The 18883-nt window shown below is 46.0% G+C and overlaps 1 protein-coding gene across 1 annotated transcript; it reads left to right on the top strand.

Annotated features, from left to right (window-relative positions):
* Positions 1-11094: 11094 nt before the first annotated feature.
* CAVIN3 (caveolae associated protein 3) lies at positions 11095-12954 on the top strand. The gene is made up of 2 exons (XM_072725764.1): positions 11095-11566; positions 12120-12954. Exons 1-2 carry the CDS (start codon positions 11177-11179, stop codon positions 12525-12527), a joined length of 798 nt encoding a protein of 265 aa, XP_072581865.1. The 5' UTR covers positions 11095-11176; the 3' UTR covers positions 12528-12954.
* The last annotated feature ends 5929 nt before the right edge of the window (positions 12955-18883 follow it).

Genomic DNA, 18883 nt, shown 5'->3' on the forward strand with positions numbered 1-18883 from the left:
CTTATTTTTGCCTCCCCTTCACTCATTTGTGTAGCTAAAACAAAGCAAGTCCTGTGAAGAGCGTAAGCAGAGGGTTATTTAAGGGAAGGAAATAGACACAAAGCAAAGCAGTGTATTCCTTCCTTTCCTTTCTCAACTTTTGTTGCCAAGATATCACCAGAGTCTACAGGATCTCCTTCAGGGTGGGGACATCTGGCAATGAATATAATGGTGACTCCTCTTTGACAGGTGAGCTGGCCTCAGGAAAAGCTAAGGAGCCTCAGTGACACTAGCAGGGTTCACTACTCCAAATATTGTAGTCCTGGCCCATGACCAAACCCAGCTCATGTGTGGTGTTTCCCCTACTCCCATCCTTGCTATCTCTCTCTCCCAAGGTTGCCAATCAGAAGCAGGGGCTTAATTCTTATTAACACATTTACTCCGAAGGCTGTCATTGTAAGCATGATCTACCTTGCTTAGCAAAGCAAATGTTTTGTTTTTTTCAATTAACAAATTTGTACTGGGTGCCCTCATGTTCTAGGCTCTTGTGTACTTAACATTTGTTATTAAAACTAAGAACTAAAATATCTGTTGTAGGTAGGTGTAAAGTTATACTTACTTTGTTACTCAAAACTGCATGCTCAATCTTTTTTTCTTTTTTTAATTTTTATTTATTTATGATAGTCACAGAGAGAGAGAGAGAGGCAGAGATACAGGCAGAGGGAGAAGCAGGCTCCATGCACCGGGAGCCCGACGTGGGATTCGATCCCGGGTCTCCAGGATCGCGCCCTGGGCCAAAGGCAGGCGCCAAACCGCTGCGCCACCCAGGGATCCCCTCAATCTTTTTTTTAAAAAAGATTTTATTTTATTTCTTTTTAAAGATTTTATTTCTTTATTCATGAGAAATACACAGAGAGAGGCAGAAACATAGGCAGAGGGAGAAGCAGGCTCCCCACGTGGAGCCCGATGTGGGACTCAATCTCAGAACCCTGGGATCACGACCCAAAGGGAGATGGTCAACCACTGAGAATCCAGGTTGCCCCTGTATGCTCCAATCTAAACATGCTCATCCTTCTCATAACCCTCACATCCCTCTTCCAGGGTGAGGCAGGCTTGCAGTGTACATTTCGATCATTTTTACTATATAGACAGAAGAGATCTTGTTAACTTCAACAGACAGTTCTTCATTACTTCCCTCAAAATGATAAAATCAACAATAATAGGGGTACCTGAGTGGTGCAGTAAGTTACAAGTCCGAGTCTTGGTTTCAGCGCAGGTCGTGTCCTCAGGGTCATGAGATCAAGCCCTGAGTTGGTCTCCACACTCAGGTCTAGAGTCTGCTTGAGGTTCTCTCTCCCTCTGCCCCTCCCACTCATGCTCTTTCTTTCTCTCTTTCTCTCAAATCAATCAATCAATCAATCTTGGGGGCACTTGGGTTGCTCAGTGGTTGAGTGTCTGCCTTCAGCTCAGGTTGTGATTCTGGGGTCCTGGGATCAAGTCCCACATCAGACTTCCTGCAGGGAACCTGTTTCTCCCTCTGCCTGTCTCTGCCTCTTTTTGTGTCTTTCATGAATAAGTAAATAAAATCTTTAAAAAAAATAAATCTTAAAAAAACCCTAATAATACTCCCACAATCAAGGTAAATCATGTTGGAAGGTATATATATATTTTTAGAGGGTGCTGATCCAGATCCTAAAACATTTTAGAAACTATTTTCCTGTATCCTTATCTACAAATTTTAAATTTGATGGAAGAAATCACTTCTTCATTAATTGCTTGTGATTTCATTCATACTGATCATTTCCTGTCAAAATGTGGCTTTCAGATGAAATGGAAGATTTCTTTGTCTCATTTCTCAGAAAAACCTGTGTTATTGTTATTGTTAACATTTGGGGTGGCTCACCCCTGTAGTATTAACTAGAGTAGTTAATTAACTAGGGGTGTCTGGGTTAGTAGGATAGCCACTTGCCATACGTGACTGTTAAGCTTTTGAAATGTGGATTGTGTGAATGAGGATTTCATTGTAATTATAATTTATTTTGTATATATTTTTAAGTAGGCTCCACTCTGGGGTGGGGCTTGAACTCACCACTCTGAGATCAAGACCTGAGTTGAGGGACATCTGGGTGGTTTAGTGGTTGAGTGTCTTGCCTTCGGCTCAGGGTGTGATCCCAGGGTCCTGGGATCAAGTCCTGTATCAGGCTCCCCATGAGGAGCCTGCTTTCTGCCTGTATCTCTGCCTCTCTGTGTCTCTCGTGAATAAATAAATAAATAAAATCTTAGGAAAAAAAAAAAAGACCTGAGCTTAGATCAAGAGTTGGATGCTTATCAACCAACTGAGCTGCCCAGGAGCCCCCTTTAATTGTAATTTAAATTTAAATAGCCACAAGCTAGTAGCTATGATTATTGGACAGTGTCAGGCTAGAGAAATCCTCAGACAAATTTAGGAAATTGGGTTTTGGATCACACCGCTTGTATTAGGCTTTACCAGGTAGCACTGTAATCTGACTTCCCAAGGATCCTAGCTTAATTGCAAAGAGTAATTTCCATTCTTTGTTTGAGGATTTATGTTGTAATTTTACAACCTTTATAATTCAGCAGCATCTGGACATTATAATTTTCTATCTTTATAAGCTTTCATATTCTAATTGGAACCATGTAAGTACATGGTTTCCTTAACGTATTGCACAAATTTTCCAGTCGTGGAAATATAAATCAGTAAATATATATCTTTTCCTTTTTCTTTATTTTCTTCCTCCCTCCCTCCCTTCCTTCCTTCCTTCTTTCCTCTCTGTCCCCCCCCCTCCATGGACTTCCTTCTTCCCTTCTTTCTCTCTCTTTTTTTTAACATAAATTTCTAGCCCACATCAGTAGGATGGCTCCAGCTCTCTCCTACATTCCCCCATCTACATTAGCTTCCAAGCAAACTGACCTTTGGCTGAATCTCATGCCTCCAGGACCAGCAACACCTCCTCCCCCTGGTCTTTCTCCTTGGTCCAGGCACAGAAACAACCCTGTGTACTCCTATGGGGCAGGAGTGCTCGTTTATTGCTCTCTGGCCCAATCATTGTGTGGCTTAGATGCAACTTGGTGACAGCAAGTGTGTCTTAAACCTTATGTTTTGAGTGTTCAATTAATACTTCCTTCATCCAACTCCCCACAATAAGGAGGAGTCATGATTAATCTGCAGCTCCCACAAACAGGCAAATTAACTAGCTTGCAGTAGACTGATTTTATATAGTATATTACTTCTATGAGATTCAGTGGATTAACGTGATACCACCCCATTTGACGGGAAAGGGTCTGATACTAAAAAGCTGGGGTACCAGCCTCAAGGACCATTCCATCAGTCATAAGGATCATTCTCAATCTTGGATTAAATGGGTAAACTTGCAGACCTATTAAAACATTGTTACCCTTTTCAAAGCCTTTCAACTGCCATACCTGGCGGGCTTAGTGAATGATTATTCATATGGTCTGATTCTGAGAGCTTTCTCTTTTGCTTCCAAAATCCACTGAATTCAAATAGAATAAGAAATATTTAATACGGTACTTTGTGTTGTGCAGTATTGCTAAACCATGCCAATTGCCTGAGAGTGGGATGGGATGACAGAGCCAAAGCTTTTCTCTGCCAGGGTAAAGCTTACTTCCCCCACTTCTCTAGTTGAATTGATTAGCAACTATCTCTTTTTTTTAAGACACCAAACAAATGAGTTATTTTTCAAACAAAATCTTACAACTAAATACCATCCAACTAATGTAGTGTTAAATCTTATAAGTCACATTATTTCCCAGTTGTGATAGATACTGGGTGGCTCATAAGGACTTATCCTTCCTTGGGCCCAGCCTGAGATATACAGGGGGCTCTTTGTACTAAGATGAATGTAGCTGCAGGACTCTAGCTATATACAATTTCCCGTTAGTCACCACTGGTTTGGAGTCACTGCCCATGGCATCCTGGTCAAGTCTGTCTTCCATGCCCTATTCTGTCTCTCTGTACAGGGGGCTGCCCTATGAGTGGTAGGGCACACCATTTCCTAATGATTGGCCCTGTCCTTTGTTATGTGGGGGGCAAAATATGGTCCTGGATCAGAGGCTGTAGTTGAGAAATGCCATATTAGCACACAGTAGAGGTCTGCAGTGGCTTTGATGGTGGCTTCTTGGTGATTTGCCCAAGAATGCAAGCTCAAATCCAGGCGAGGCTAAGGCCCTCCATGTCAGAGTCCACTGAGTTCCTCAGATTACAGAAGGAGGTTCAATAGAGTCTATTCAGTAAGTGTTCCAGGCTTTTTGCCTTTTGGAATGTCCCAGGGCATTTTTGCAAGAAAAGCTCAGCTCCCACGTCTTGACTGGTAGCTCCAGGGACAATTACATGCTCCAAAATTGTGGGCTCTTGCCAACCTTGGTCTCATCTCAGGTACATGATGCTCCCATGTGCCTCAGCCAAAATGTCCATCCATGGAATATTAATTTACTTCATTGTCAAAATAGTTTTTTCTCCCCCTAATCCTTTCGGTAGGTGTCTTTCTGTGTAATGGTTTCCTAGGGCTGCCATAACAAATTGCCATAAATTTAGTGGCTTAAAACAATAGAGATTTATTCACTTCCAGTTCTGGAGGGCAGAAGTACAAGTCAGTGTTGGTAGGGCCACCCACCATTGGAAGGTTTTTGTTTGTTTGTTTGTTTGTTTGTTTTTTACTATTTTATTTATTTGAGAGTCCAAACAAGAGGCCACAAGCAGGGGGAGCAGCAGAGGGAGAAGCAGGCTCCTCATTGAGCAGGAAGCCCAATTCAGGGGCTCAATCCAAGGACCCTGAGATCATGACCTGAGCCAAAGGCAGGTGCTTAACCGACTGAGCCACTCAGGCACTTCTGCACTGAAAGTTCAGAAGGAGAATCCATTCCATGCTGCTCTCCTAGCTTCTGGAGGCTGCTGGTGATCCTCTGTATTACTGGTCTCATGGCTACTCTCTGATCTCTGTGTATCACCTTTTTCTGTGTCTCGGTTTTCTCCATTACATGGGCACCATTCATTGGATTTAGGACCCACTTTAAACTAGGATGATCTCATCTCATTGTCCTTAACAGAATTACATCTGATAAGACGCTACTACCATAATTATATCTGATAAGATACATTCACAGGTATCAGGGGTTAGAATTTGGACATACCTTTTTTTAGGAACAGTATTCAACTCACTAAAAGTATGAGATAAAAAGATAGTGGTTTGATTTAATAGTATGCCTGATTTTTATAAAAAGGCATCCTCAGGCCTCTTGGTTATAGCGTACCATTCCAGGATCTTCTATCCATTTGGTGATTTTGATTTCTGGAGTCAATTCAGATTCTTATTTCCTGTTGCCCCAAATTTACAGCTCTCTTAATCACCAGTGACACAGAGCTCTGTCATTGTGTGGAATGGCCTTACCCCTTCCGTAGACAGGATGTCTATGACAAAAGGTGGAAGGTAGTGCCTGTCCACTGGGGTTTATTCCCTGTTAAATGCACGGTTCTGCTTGTGTTGCACATTGTTACTTTTGATTCAAGGGTTAAGTAAGTCCCTGGAGGATGCCCCAGTTTGTCTGGGCAGCTGAAGGTGAGGTTCAGGGCCAGGGATGCTTCTTGTACAATTAACTCATATAGCCATACCTCATGTTTTCTTAGGACCCCCCGCCCCCCCGCATTTAATAATCAGACTGTTATAGTCTGTTTTGCTATGTGAGACAGAGCATTCCAATTTGCAAAACAACCCTGCAACCTCTGGTGAAATCTCACCACTAGCTTTTGTAGTAAGCTAGCAATCAATTTTTTTTCAAAAATAGGATAATTCTCAAAGGCTGGAAGCATTGCCCTAATCTAAAACCCAGAATACTTCTGCTGTATTTTTCCTGCTAGGATCTGCTCCCTTTCCTTCCTCCCCTCCCCACCAAATCATCTGTGAGAGAGGCAGAAATCACAGAGATCTCAAGGCATATCTTTCTTTCTGATGTATAGGGCACAAGAGGTAGAGCTGACCAGAATGTGATTTGTAACCTGGCCAAGGCCAGTCACTGAGGTTCCTCTGAACCCTATTCAAAGTATGTGGCCTTCTGGATAATCCAAGAGATGGAATGTGTAAGAATCCCAGTGTGGAGCATATGCCAACTCTAAAACCCAAACACCCCCCATTTGCAGCTATTCTTTGTTGGTGGGAGGTATTACATATGCTTCACTACCTGCCACAGGCTTAAGTACCACTACTTCTTAACCCCTGTCTGCTGGATTCATGTCACTGGTCCCCAGAACTGATGGCCCATACTCATCCCCTCAGGTGTGCTGTTAAGAACTGCAGTGGTACTGCCACTTTTGTTTCAGAGGATCTTTGCAACATCATATAGTGGGGCACCTGACCACTGAGAAAAGAAGGAAGAAAACAAGGTTACAAATTATACCACCTAAGGCACTGTAACCTGGTCTATTCTCTCAGAGGTTTCCTTTACCCTCCTCTCATTGAAAGTAAAGGGAACAGAGACAGAGGGCCATCCGTGAGCATATCTTTTGTTAGGCAGACATATTCCACAGATTTAACCCTGTTGAAAGGTGTAGTGGATTTTTTTTTTTTTTTTAATAAAGCCAGCCTTTCCTCATAGTATGTGAAATTCTAGGAAGAGGATGGGCCAGTGTATAAAAGGAAACTTTGACAAGTAGAGTGGGCAATACCTTTGTTTTAGTTTTTTAAAGGGTGTGTTGGCTCCATCACCATAGCATTCCACTATTTTTTGCAAGAGTCATTATACTTGGGCAAATGTTAATTTAATTGTTTATGAGCTACCAGGAGTCTTCAAGCTCCATTAATTTTTCCTACAGAGAACTTCATACTTCCACAGAATTACCTGGTGATGTCATTGAGGGGGCAACCTATGTAAAGGGATCCTATGATAATGATGGTGATTAATTAATAGATATATTAGTTTCCCAGAGTTATCAAAGTAAATTACCACAAACTATGGCTTAAAACAACAGAAACTTATTCTCTCAGAGTTCTGGAGGCTGGAAGTCTGAAATCAAGGTGTTCCTGGGCCATGCTCCCTCTAAAGCTTCTAGGGAAGAACCTTTCCATGCCTCTTTCAGCTTCTGGTGCTTCAGGCATTCCTTGGCTTCTGGCAGCTTAGCTCCAATCTCTGCCTCTATCATTACATGGTATTCTCCTTATGTTCTCTTCTTATAAGAGAACCTACCCATGTCATCTTGCTTCCAACTGCATTGGACTCCCTTAGCATTACTCCTCAAAGCTGGTCATTTTTTTCATACGCTTCCTCTAATAGATATTTTGACTAATTCTAGCAGTACTGAGATTTTTTTTTTTTTAATACAGATATCCACTTTTCCTCCCATACCATCCATGTTTCTGGTGAAGCTTAAGAAGTGGCTCTAATTTGTCAAAACGTAATTATCAGCTCTCTTGTCACAGATGGGTGAAGCTAAAGCCTATCAATGCATAACACTTTTCTAGCCATAGAATTTGGTTCTGGTATATGTGCTGCCGAAGCGAGCACAAGAATTTGGTTTTGGAAAGGTCATGTAACCCAGTGGAAGGCAAGTGGATTCTGGGGGGCTTCTGGGAAATGTCCTAAATTTTAAGATGGTCCCTTTTAGAGGTAAAGGATCTATACCCTAAAAACTACAGAACACTTCTGAAAGAAATTGAGGAAGACACAAAGAGATGGGAAACTATTCCATGCTCATGGATTGGAAGAATTAATATTGTGAAAATGGCAATGTTACCCAGGGCAATTTACATGTTTAATGCAATCCCTATCAAAATACCATGGACTTTCTTCAGAGAGTTGGAACAAATCATCTTAAGATTTGTGTGGAATCAGAAAAGACCCTGAATAGCCAGGGGAATTTTAAAAAAGAAAACCATAGCTGGAGGCATCACAATGCCAGATTTCACGTTGTACTACAAAGCTGTGGTCATCAAGACAGTGTGGTACTGGCACAAACACAGACACAGATCAATGGAACAGAATAGAGAATCCAGAAGTGGACCCTGAACTTTATGGTCAACTAATATTCGACAAAGAAGGAAAGACGATCCACTGGAAAAAAAAGACAGTCCCTTCAATAAGTGGTGCTGGGAAAATTGGACATCCACATGCAGAAGAATGAAACTAGACCACTCTCTTTCACCATACACAAAGATAAACTCAAAATGGATGAAAGATCTTAATGTGAGACAAGATTCCATCAAAATCCTAGAGGAGAACGCAGGCAACACCCTTTTTGAACTCGGCCACAGTAACTTCTTGCAAGATACATCCATGAAGGCAAGAGAAACAAAAGCAAAAATGAACTATTGGGACTTCATCAACATCAGAAGCTTTTGCACAGCAAAGGATACAGTCAACAAAACTCAAAGACAACCTACAGAATGGGAGAAGATATTTGCGAATGACATATCAGATAAAGGGCTAGTTTCCAAGATCTATAAAGAACTTCTTAAACTCAACATCAAAGAAACAAACAATCCAATCACGAAATGGGCAAAAGACATGAACAGAAATCTCACAGAGGAAGACATAGACATGGCCAACAAGCACATGAGAAAATGCTCCGCATCACTTGCCATCAGGGAAATATGAATCAAAACCACAATGAGATACCACCTCACACCAGTGAGAATGGGGAAAATTAACAAAGCAAGAAACCACAAATGTTGGAGAGGATGCGGAGAAAAGGGAACCCTCTTACACTGTTGGTGGGAATGTGAACTGGTGCAGCCACTCTGGAAAACTGTGTGGAGGTTCCTCAAAGAGTTTAAAATAGAACTGCTCTAAGACCCAGCCATTGCACTGCTGGGGATTTACCCCAAAGATACAGATGCAATGAAACGCCGGGACACCTGCACCCCGATGTTTCTAGCAGCAATGTCCACAATAGCCAAACTGTGGAAGGAGCCTCGGTGTCCATTGAAAGATGAATGGATAGGGATCCCTGGGTGGCGCAGCGGTTTGGCGCCTGCCTTTGGCCCAGGGCGCGATCCTGGAGACCCAGGATCGAATCCCACGTCGGGCTCCCGGTGCATGGAGCCTGCTTCTCCCTCTGCTTGTGTCTCTCTCTCTTTCTATCATAAATAAATAAAAATTAAAAAAAAAAAAGAAAGATGAATGGATAAAGAAGATGTGGTCTATGTATACAATGGAATATTACTCAGCCATTAGAAACGACAAATACCCACCATTTGCTTCAATGTGGATGGAACTGGAGGGTATTATGCTGAGTGAAAGAAGTCAATCAGAGAAGGACAAACATTATATGGTCTCATTCATTTGGAGAATATAAAAAAATAGTGAAAGGGAATAAAGGGGAAAGGAGAAAAAATGAGTGGGAAATATCAGAAAGGGAGACAGAACATGAAAGACTCCTAACTCTAGGAAATGAACTAGGGGTGGTGGAAGGGGAGGTGGGTGGGGGGTGGGGGTGACTGGGTGATGGGCACTGAGGAGGGCACCTGATGGGATGAGCACTGGTGTTATTCTGTATGTTGGCAAATTGAACAGCAATAAAAAATAAGTTTATAATAAAAAAAAAGGTCCATTTTATCCTCTTGACCTTGTGTGTTGATATGAGGCCTGAAAGTATTTTAGCCACCTGTGCCTACTTTGGGAATGAAGCTGACACCTGGGAATGAAGCTGCACAGTTGGAGCAGTATAAAGAACTAGATTTGATGGTGTGACTGACCCACAATTTATCATCACTCTATGGTCTTTTACAATTACCTTTAGATTGGATTTCTTGTTTTAAGAACTGAATTGGGTTTTCTGTTACCTTGGTTTGAAAGCATTTTATCTGGCACATCCTGATGCATCTCTCTGAGCAAATACAGAGGAAGACAGTGATTCCAACAGGGTCCCAAGGGAGTCTTTCTTCTGTGTTAGGGGGGCTCAGGCTCCAGGGCCTCATGTTTGTAGAAGTCAATCATCAACTTAGCATCCCCAGAAATCTGGCAATAGCTACCATCCTCTGAGGTACTTAAGTGTCAGACTGTGGGTCCTTCCCATGTAACTTGCAGAGTGAGTTACAGTTTCTTCCACAGTTATCAAGTGGCCATCACAGATTGGGTGAGGAGAGGGATCAGGATCAAAGGATTGCTTAGACTCCTGAGCCTACAATCAGTTTACCAAGTACTGCTAAAGACAAGACAAGGGGTTTTCCAAACTGATGACATTACAAATTCATGATCCACAGTAACTGGACCCTCCATGTGCACTCCTTCCCCCTCTACAGCAGCAATTTCAAATCTTTCTCACTCGTTGCAGTTATTCTCAGCTATTTCTAGAAAAAAAAAAAAAAAATCAGGCAGGAGCCACAGCCAACCTCTGTGGAAACAAAAAGACATACCAGCACTTACAATAACTCTTTCAAGGGTTTCAAAGGAAGAGGTGTTCTGCCGGCCCTCCAGGCTTAAAGTCTAAGAGCTAGGTGTGGCTGAAGAAAAGAAGGTGAGAGAACTAGAAGAAAGAAAACAGGGTAATGCTACCCAACAGTAAGAACTGGAGAGGCAGTAATACTAGGAGGCCTGTGGCTAAACCCTGGCGAGGACTATTAGGAAAATACCAGGGGATGCCCCGCCTGCGGCCTGCAAATGCGCACTGAGCAGTCTGTGTGGTCAGCAAGCGAGGCCTTAGGCCTAAACAGTCTTGGGTCCCTGAGCGGCGGCGCACCCCAGAGCCTCTCTGCCTACCTACCCCCAGCCCCAGCGCACAAGTACAGCCCTCGGAGGCGAGGGAGGCCGCAGGCCGAGGCTCTGGAAGCCCTTCGGGTTACCCTTGGGCCGCACTTACATAGTTTCTCTGCCCACTCCATGTGCACGGCAGAATTTTCCATGGCTCAGCCTTTGCGATGGTGGGAGTACGGTCAGAAAGAGGCTCACCAGGGAACTGGAGCGGAGGGAGGGGAACTCAAACTTCCAGGGAGAGTTTAGGGAGGGGGGGGCGGATGCAAGGCGGGCGGAGGCCCCCAGGGCGGGGCGGCACCGGGGCAGCGCGGCCGAAGGACCCCCCCCCCCCCCCGCCCTCTTTCCCGCCTCCGGGAGGGCCGCTCCGCCCGCCTGAGTCACGGCTGGAGCTGGGGAGGAGCCGGGAAGGGAGGCCCCGGCCCAGAGCGCAGCCAGCGGCCGCAGGGACAGCACGCGGGGCAGGGCGGTCGGGCTCATGGGGGAGAGCGCCCTGCAGCCGGGGCCGGGGCCGGGGCCCGCCGCGCCGGCGGGGGGCCCGGTGCACGCCGTGACGGTGGTGACGCTGCTGGAGAAGCTGGCCACCATGCTCGAGGCCCTGCGCGAACGGCAGGGGGGCCTGGCCCGGAGGCAGGGCGGCCTGGCGGGCTCGGTGCGCCGCATCCAGAGCGGCCTGGGCGCGCTGAGCCGCAGCCACGACTCGACGAGCGACGCGCTGGCGCAGCTGCTGGCCAAGGCGGAGCGCGTGGGCTCGCACGCGGATGCCGCCCAGGAGCGCGCCGTGCGCCGCGCCGCCCAGGTGCAGCGGCTGGAGGCCAACCACGGGCTGCTGGTGGCGCGCGGGAAGCTCCACGTTCTGCTCTTCAAGGTCAGTGACTTCCGGCCCCCGCCTCCCGGGCCCCCCCGGCCCCCCCCCCCCGCCTCCCCCGGCCCGCGCCCGCCTGCCACACCCGCATTCCTGGCCCCTCCCGGAGGCGCGCACTGCGCAGCCGCACCCGCTTCCCGCCGCGCCGGCCCGGCCCGGCCCCGCCCCCGGCCCTCGGCCCTCGGCCCCCGGCCCTCGCCCCTCGCCCGGCTCGAGCTCAGGCCACGTCGGCCGAATCTGCTCCAAGTCCCAGCCCGTCCCGAGTGGAAGTGACGGCGGCAGAAGCGCCCCCCGCGCTGTGCCCTGCCTCCGGTCCTTGCCCCTGCGACCTCCGCCCTGCCTGAGCAGGCCCCCCCTGCTTTGCCAACTTCTGCAGCTCGCCCGGTAGCTCCCCCCGCCCCCCCCCGCCCCCGACTTTCCCACGGTCCGTCCTTTCTCTTAGGCCCGCGGAGGCCGGGGGTGGGGCCGGCCCCCCGGTGTCATGCAGGGGTGGGGGCCAGGCCGCCCGCCGCGGGGCAGGGGCTGCCGGGGTCGGAGCTGTGTCCATCACTTGCAGGACGAGGCTGAAATCCCAGCCGGCGCCTTCCACAAGGGGCCCGAGCCCTTGGGCGCCGCGGACCAGTCGGAGCCCGCCCCAGAGCAGCCGGAGGCCGCAGTCGGGGAGAGCTCAGACGAGGAGCCGGTGGAGTCCCGGGCCCGGCGGCTGCGGCGCACCGGGTTGCAGAAGGTGCAGAGCCTGCGGAGGGCCTTGTCCGGCCGCAAAGGCCCGGCAGCGCCGACACCCACGCCGGTCAAGCCGCCCCGCCTTGGGCCCGGCCGGAGCGCTGACGCCCCCCCCGCGGAAGCCGGGCCTGCGCTGGAGCCCCAGCCGGAGTCAGAACCCCCGCAGGACACCAAGGAAGATCCTGGGAGACCTGGGGCTGCCGAAGAAGCCGCAGTGCTTCAAATAGAGAGTGCAGCCTGATGGCTGGTGCTGGCCGCCCATCCTGTGCCTATCTATGCCTAATCCCAAAAGAAATCTCCCGCTCAGAATGCAGCACTCACGCCCAAATAAGGAGTGAATCCTGCATCCACAGCCCCACTCTGGCCTGCCTTTCCCAGTTCCTTCAGGCTGGCCTGTGTCCTCTGAAAGAGGAGCACCACTCACACCTGCTTGCAGTCACCGTCAATAAAAGTAATGTCACCTAATCCAGACTCCATGCCTAATCCTAAAATAAATCTCCCTCTCAGAATGCAGCATTCACGCCCAAATAAGGAGTGAATCCTGCATCCACAGCCCAACTCTGGCCTGCCTTTCTCAGTTCCTTCAGGCCAGCCTGTGTCCTCTGAAAGAGGAGCTGCCACACCTGCTTGCAGTCACCGTCAATAAAAGTAATGTCACCTAATCCAGACTCCCATGTGAAGGGGGTGGGAGGAAAAGACTCCTGGGGCATAAGATAAATGTTGAAACCTGCAGTGTGGCTCAATTTCGAAAAGATTATTGTGTCATTTCTCAGGTTCCCAATGAATCTTGGTCTCTGGTTAGTGGTACATAGAAATCATCTGTTGGCCTCTTGCTTCTTGAGTACTAGTGGAGAACCACCAGTATAGTCTCTTGCCGTAGGTGCTCAATAAATGTCAACAAGTGATTTTCCTCTTAGTTTCTCTTTCCTCTTACACCTCATAAAAGTTGGATTTTCTTTTGTTCTCAGCCCTCTTCTCATTCTGGATATTCTGTGAACATTTATTGCAGGTATTTCCCACCAATCACACACACCCTAAAATCACTGTCCTGAGCTGCAGTTGAAATGTACTTCAACTCAATCTGTCCGAAGCAAGCAATCTACCTTTTTAATTAAGTCCAATTTCAATTTTACAGATATTTATTGAGCACTTACGGTGTATCATTAAAAATTGCTCCTCCTCTTGTTTTGTTTTGTTTTGTTTTGTTTTGTTTACCAAGGAATGGCACCATCATCCACACAGAAACCTGGAAGTCCTCCTTGGCTGCTCCCTTTCTCCCCCACTCCCACTCAGAAACAGTTATCCTATTGCTCTGACCTCTGCAGTCTGACTACTTTTTAAAGACCCATGACCACTGCTCTACTTGAGGCCTTATCTTTCACTTCCCTGTTATTTGAACTGCTGATCTGATTCCATCATCCTCCTGATTCAGGCCTGTCCATCACCTTTGGAATAAAGTCTTGAGTTCTTGATTATTCTTTCAACATCTTTATAACCTTTCTTGATCTGGTTTCCACCTATTTTTGTAGCCTCGCTGCTTGCACCACTTCCAGTCATTCTATTGAATCACACTGAGCTATGTGCTGTCCTTCTAATCTCTACTCCTGCAAAACTCAGCAAGGGACCCCTGTTTCAGGGCCAGCTGCTTCTCTTCCTTGCTCCCAAAGCACCACCTGTACACCTCTGTACTAACTGTGCTGGTTGTGTTTGTAGTTACTCCCCCCACTCAATTCCACTAGACGGTGGCTCTTCTGCTGTAGGGATTGTTCTTTTAATTTCTGTATTTCCCATACCACATACCATGCCTGGCCCACAGTAGGCCCTCATGAAGCAAGAGCATCACAGAAGAAGTGAGAAGTGTGAGGGAATTCACTAGGGCTGGGAGCATGGTCGTCAGCCCATTCATCCAGTTATTGTCATACAAAAACATTTTTGAGTACCTAATGTATTCCAGGCTCTATCTGGACTCTTGTGAACACCAAAATGACAATCCTGAAGCCTTCAAGGACTTCAGAGTTTAGGGAGATTCAAACATGAATGATGTAAATGTAGTGATTGTTATACATATGTTATTTTCAGAGGAAAGACAGAAGGGACACAACCTAACCTGAAGGAGAAGTGGGGGATATTTAAGGCAGTGTTCTTGGGAAAGGTAAATAGTGAGATGGAAAACAGGAATGGTAAGTGGCAGGAGAGTTCAGTAGTTCTAGTTTGATTTCTCTGTTCATCTATTACATGGGATAATGATAGCCCCTATTAATTGGGCAGTTGTGATGATTAAGTTACATAAATGTCTAGCACAGTGCCTGGAGCAGAGTTTGTTTCAAGGGCATAATTCATTTCATCCAATTATTCAACAGATATTTACTGAATTTAGGGACGCCTGGGTGGTTCAGCGGTTGAGCGTCTGCCTTCGGCTCAGGGCATGATCCTGGAGTCCCAGGATCAAGTCCTGCATTGGGTTTCCTGCGAGGAGCCTGCTTCTCCTTCTGCCTGTGGCTCTGCCTCTCTGTGTCTCTCATGAACTAAAAAAAAAAAAAAAAATTTACTGAACTTGGTGTTTTTGCCAGGCACTGTTTTAAGAGCTGTGGAGGTGATCCCTGGGTGGCTCAGCGCTCTGGCGCCTGCCTTCGGCCTGGGGTGTGGTCCTGGAGTCCTGGGATTGAGTCCCACATCGGGCTTCCTGCATGGAGCCTGCTTATGTCTTTGCCTCTCTCTTTCTCTCTGTCTCTCATGAATAAATAAAATCTTAAAAAAAAAAAAAAAAAGAGCTGGGGATACAGTGGCACATAAGGAAGACAAGATCCCTGCCTTTGTGGATTATGTAGGGGAAGACCAGGAATAAATAAGTATACTTATGAGACAGATAAAAACAAGCAAACATATGAACTAGAAGGGCTTTCTGGTAATGGGCTCTGAAGGAAAGAAAGGAGTAAGGATACAGATGGTGGTGGGGCAGGGGAGTACTTTAGATGAGGGGATTTAAAATGGGAGCAGATAGGTCATGATCTTGGGGTCCTGGGATCCACCCAGTGTAGGGCTCTGCACTCAGCCAGGAGTCTATTTCTCCCTCTCCCTCTGGCCTTCCCCCCGCCCTCCGCTTACGTGCTCTCTCTCTCTCAAATAGATGAATAAAAATGTTTTTTAAAAAAAAGAAAATGGGAGAATTCCATAGTTGACTTAATTTTTTTAAATTAAAAAAAAATTTTTTTTAATGGATTCAACTAGAAGAATCTAAGCCCCCACTGCCCATGATTGGCAGGAATTCTATTATCAATCACTTTAGGGCAGCCCTGGTGGCTCAGCGGTTTAGCACCACCTTCGGTCCAGGGTGTGATCCTGGACACCCAGGATCGAGTCCCACGTCAGGCTCCCTGCATGGAGCCTGCTTCTCCCTCTGCCTGTGTCTCTGCTTCTCTCTCTCTCTGTATGTCTCTCATGAATAAATAAAATCTTTTAAAAAATCACTTTAGGGCTCCTCTCCTTCCTTAGATTGTACAGTTATACCAGGAAGTTCATACCATCTCCTTGTCTCTCAGACCTTCAATGTCTCTGCTGCTATTGCTTCTTATGTCCACACGATGCCACTGTTGGGGTACTGGTGTCCTGGCTGACGCCTCAAGCCAGAGGTCTCCTTGTTCAGCTCTGTGCCCAGGGGTCCTTCCCTGGAGGCTGGCTCTGTTGTAGCTCTGTTTCTCCTGGAGAAATTCAGGGCTTATCCCTGTGGGCTTCTAAGCCTTAGTATGTAGCCTGTATCAGTTACCTGGCAGCGACTCCTTTCAAGGTTTTGCCGTCAAAGAGGGGCTGGTCTGAGCAGGCTCAGTTCTCTATCCCGAAGGTAAAACAAGTTCTTGTTCTTTTTCCAAATCCTTGGAAATATACACAGTTCCAATTTCCTTTCAACTCATAGACAAAATTAAGAACCCAACTGCACATTTCTTACATAAAGTGTCTTGATAACTCACTGGGTAGCTCGTGAAGGCTCAGAGCCTAGACTCTGACCTCTAGGAACCTAAAGTCTTGGTTAACTTGGGGGTGAGTGTTACTTTTTATTCCTTCTTGATGCTTCTACAGGAGAAATAATAAAACTCAAGTTAAAACCAGCTTAATTGCTTAATAGTTCTCTTTGTTACATACGTGCTCAATCATACCACTATTGCTATTATTATTAATGTTATAAACTAAAAGTAGTGGAGACTGGCTCCCTGCAGGAAGCCCGATGCGGGACTCAATCCCAGGACCTGGGATCACGTACTGATCTGAAGGCAGAGGTTCATCCACTGAGCCACTCAGGGTTCCTGGAAACTCACTTTAGAAGGTGGTTGTGGTGGTCCAAGCAAGTGGCTAGAGGGTGCAAGAAGTACAAACGAGGGTACAGAGTGGACAGATTCAAGGCCCCCAAGGCTTACAGAATCATACTCAATGATGGATTGAAAGCTTAAAAAAAAAAAAAAAAAGGATTGAAAGCTTTCCCTTAAGATCAAGAACAAGACAAAGATGCCTGCTTTCACCACTTCTGTTTCGCAATGAACTGGAAGTTTTAGCTACCCCCACACTAAATATTAATTTTGGAACTGTTGCTTATTATGAATGGAGGCCTAGATAATATGGAGACTCTTGGTTACCAAGCATCTGCACTGTTGACCACCCATGGTCTTAGGACTCTAAAATGTACTGCGTGAGGAGGTTTTGGTTTTTTGTTCTTTTGAGAATGTTGACTGAGTCCGTCTTTTGGTGTCATTGAGACATATCTGCTGGGGGGGTCTACCTCACGCTGTGTCTCTCATTTTCTCTTATTTCTCTGTTTCTCTATCTATCTCCATCCTCTCTCTGTCTCGCTTTCCCTCTGTTTCTTTCTCACACACAGACACACACACACAGTCACACTCTCACACACTGCACAGAGTCAACAAGTCACCTCCTCCAAGCCTGTTGCACTCATACTCACTCCTTGCACAGAGAGTACATTGACTTCCTAGGAGTGTAGTAACATGGACCTATTTTCTCACCTGGGAAAAAAGCTGCCTATCTCACACTCCCAAGCCTCAGGAACATGGAATCTGGGTGACTCTCCAGACTGAGGACAGCAAGGTTGCCCCATATGCCTTACTATATATAGTTTTTCCTAAGCAAGACACTGATTCCAGAATACATACCAGTTTCAGTACTTTCTGAGATGGCCTGCAGTTACATAAAAGAGGATAATATGGAGGTCAGTTCATGTGTGTACTTTGTCATTGGTTCCTCTGGTAAGTATTGAACACCAAATGAGCAACAATAGTAGTGTCAAAGGCCCCCAAAGAAAGCACAGATTGCACCCATGGAGAAAGCATGAGCTTTTCCTGGGGGGATAGATATCTCTAGTTGATTGAAGCAGCAATTCCAAATTCAGAATTCAAGGCAGAAAAGTGCTTCTGAGTAATGTCCCCTACTGCACAGTTAACATCCTCCCCTTCCAACACTCCACCAAAATGGTCCTTAACCGAAAAAAATACACTGTTCATTACCTTACATGTATTCACTTCAAAAAAAGGAAAACCAAGAGAGCAGAATTTCTAATTCAGGGAAAATGAGACAGGCTTATCATAGAAGTGGGTAGAGAGTCATTCACTGAGTTTTGGTGGACAAAATCTGGCACCACAGCCTTGGCAACATCTAGGAGGACACAGAATAAGTATCACTGCCTGAGTGGTGGTTCTCAGATATTAGTGAGATCAATGTATATATGAATCCAAGGGAAGACTGGATGGTAATTACTGGATAATAAGTATAAAATGAGCTATTGCTAGGCCATCCTCATTGGTGGATGAGGAGAAACCTTGGCTCAGGCCAAGGTCCCAGGTCCTGGATTCCATCTCCTCTTTGGGCACCCTGCTCCGTGGGGTTGTGTTTCTCCCCTTTACTCTGCCCTTCTCCCTTGCGTATGCTCTCTCTTGCTGTATCTCTGTCTCAAATAAATAAATAAAACTTTTTTAAAAAGGCAAAAAAAAAAAAAAAAGTAGTGGAGACTGACACAAAGTACCAACTTGTCTTCTAGCATATGTAGCATTTAGATGACCGCTTTAAACAGGATGGAGGCACACTGGTGGCTTACCAAAATTCAGAGTTTGGTTCTCAGTTCTTCAGACCAGAAGCACACATTTATTATGCGTCCCAGCATGATTTGGCTGAGAGAGGCAATAACTGACCACAGAAGTGCTGGATTCATTAATTTCCCTGATAAATCCAAATGCTAAATGAATTTAATTTTAATTTAATTTAGCTAGCTAGTCAGAACATTTTCCATTCTGCAACATGGGTAACCAAAGTAAGATCTTAAAGTGTAAGAAAATAGAATGGTGGAAATGGGATGAAGATAATTGACATGATTATCCAGGTAACTGTGATGACCATTTTCTGTTGTGGCATTCCTCCAACTTGGGTAAAAATATATACATTCCTGGTAGGAAATTTCTTTCCCTGTTAAGTACAGGAGACCCTTTTGACTTTTCTTTATTGAGAATTGGATCACATAACTTCAGCATTGAAGGGAACCAAAAGCCATCCAATCCCTCTGCATTTCCAACACAACATCCACTACCATCTCTATCCTTAGTT

This window comes from Vulpes vulpes, chromosome 11, assembly GCF_048418805.1.
Source record: "Vulpes vulpes isolate BD-2025 chromosome 11, VulVul3, whole genome shotgun sequence".
NCBI classification, from domain to species: domain Eukaryota; kingdom Metazoa; phylum Chordata; class Mammalia; order Carnivora; family Canidae; genus Vulpes; species Vulpes vulpes.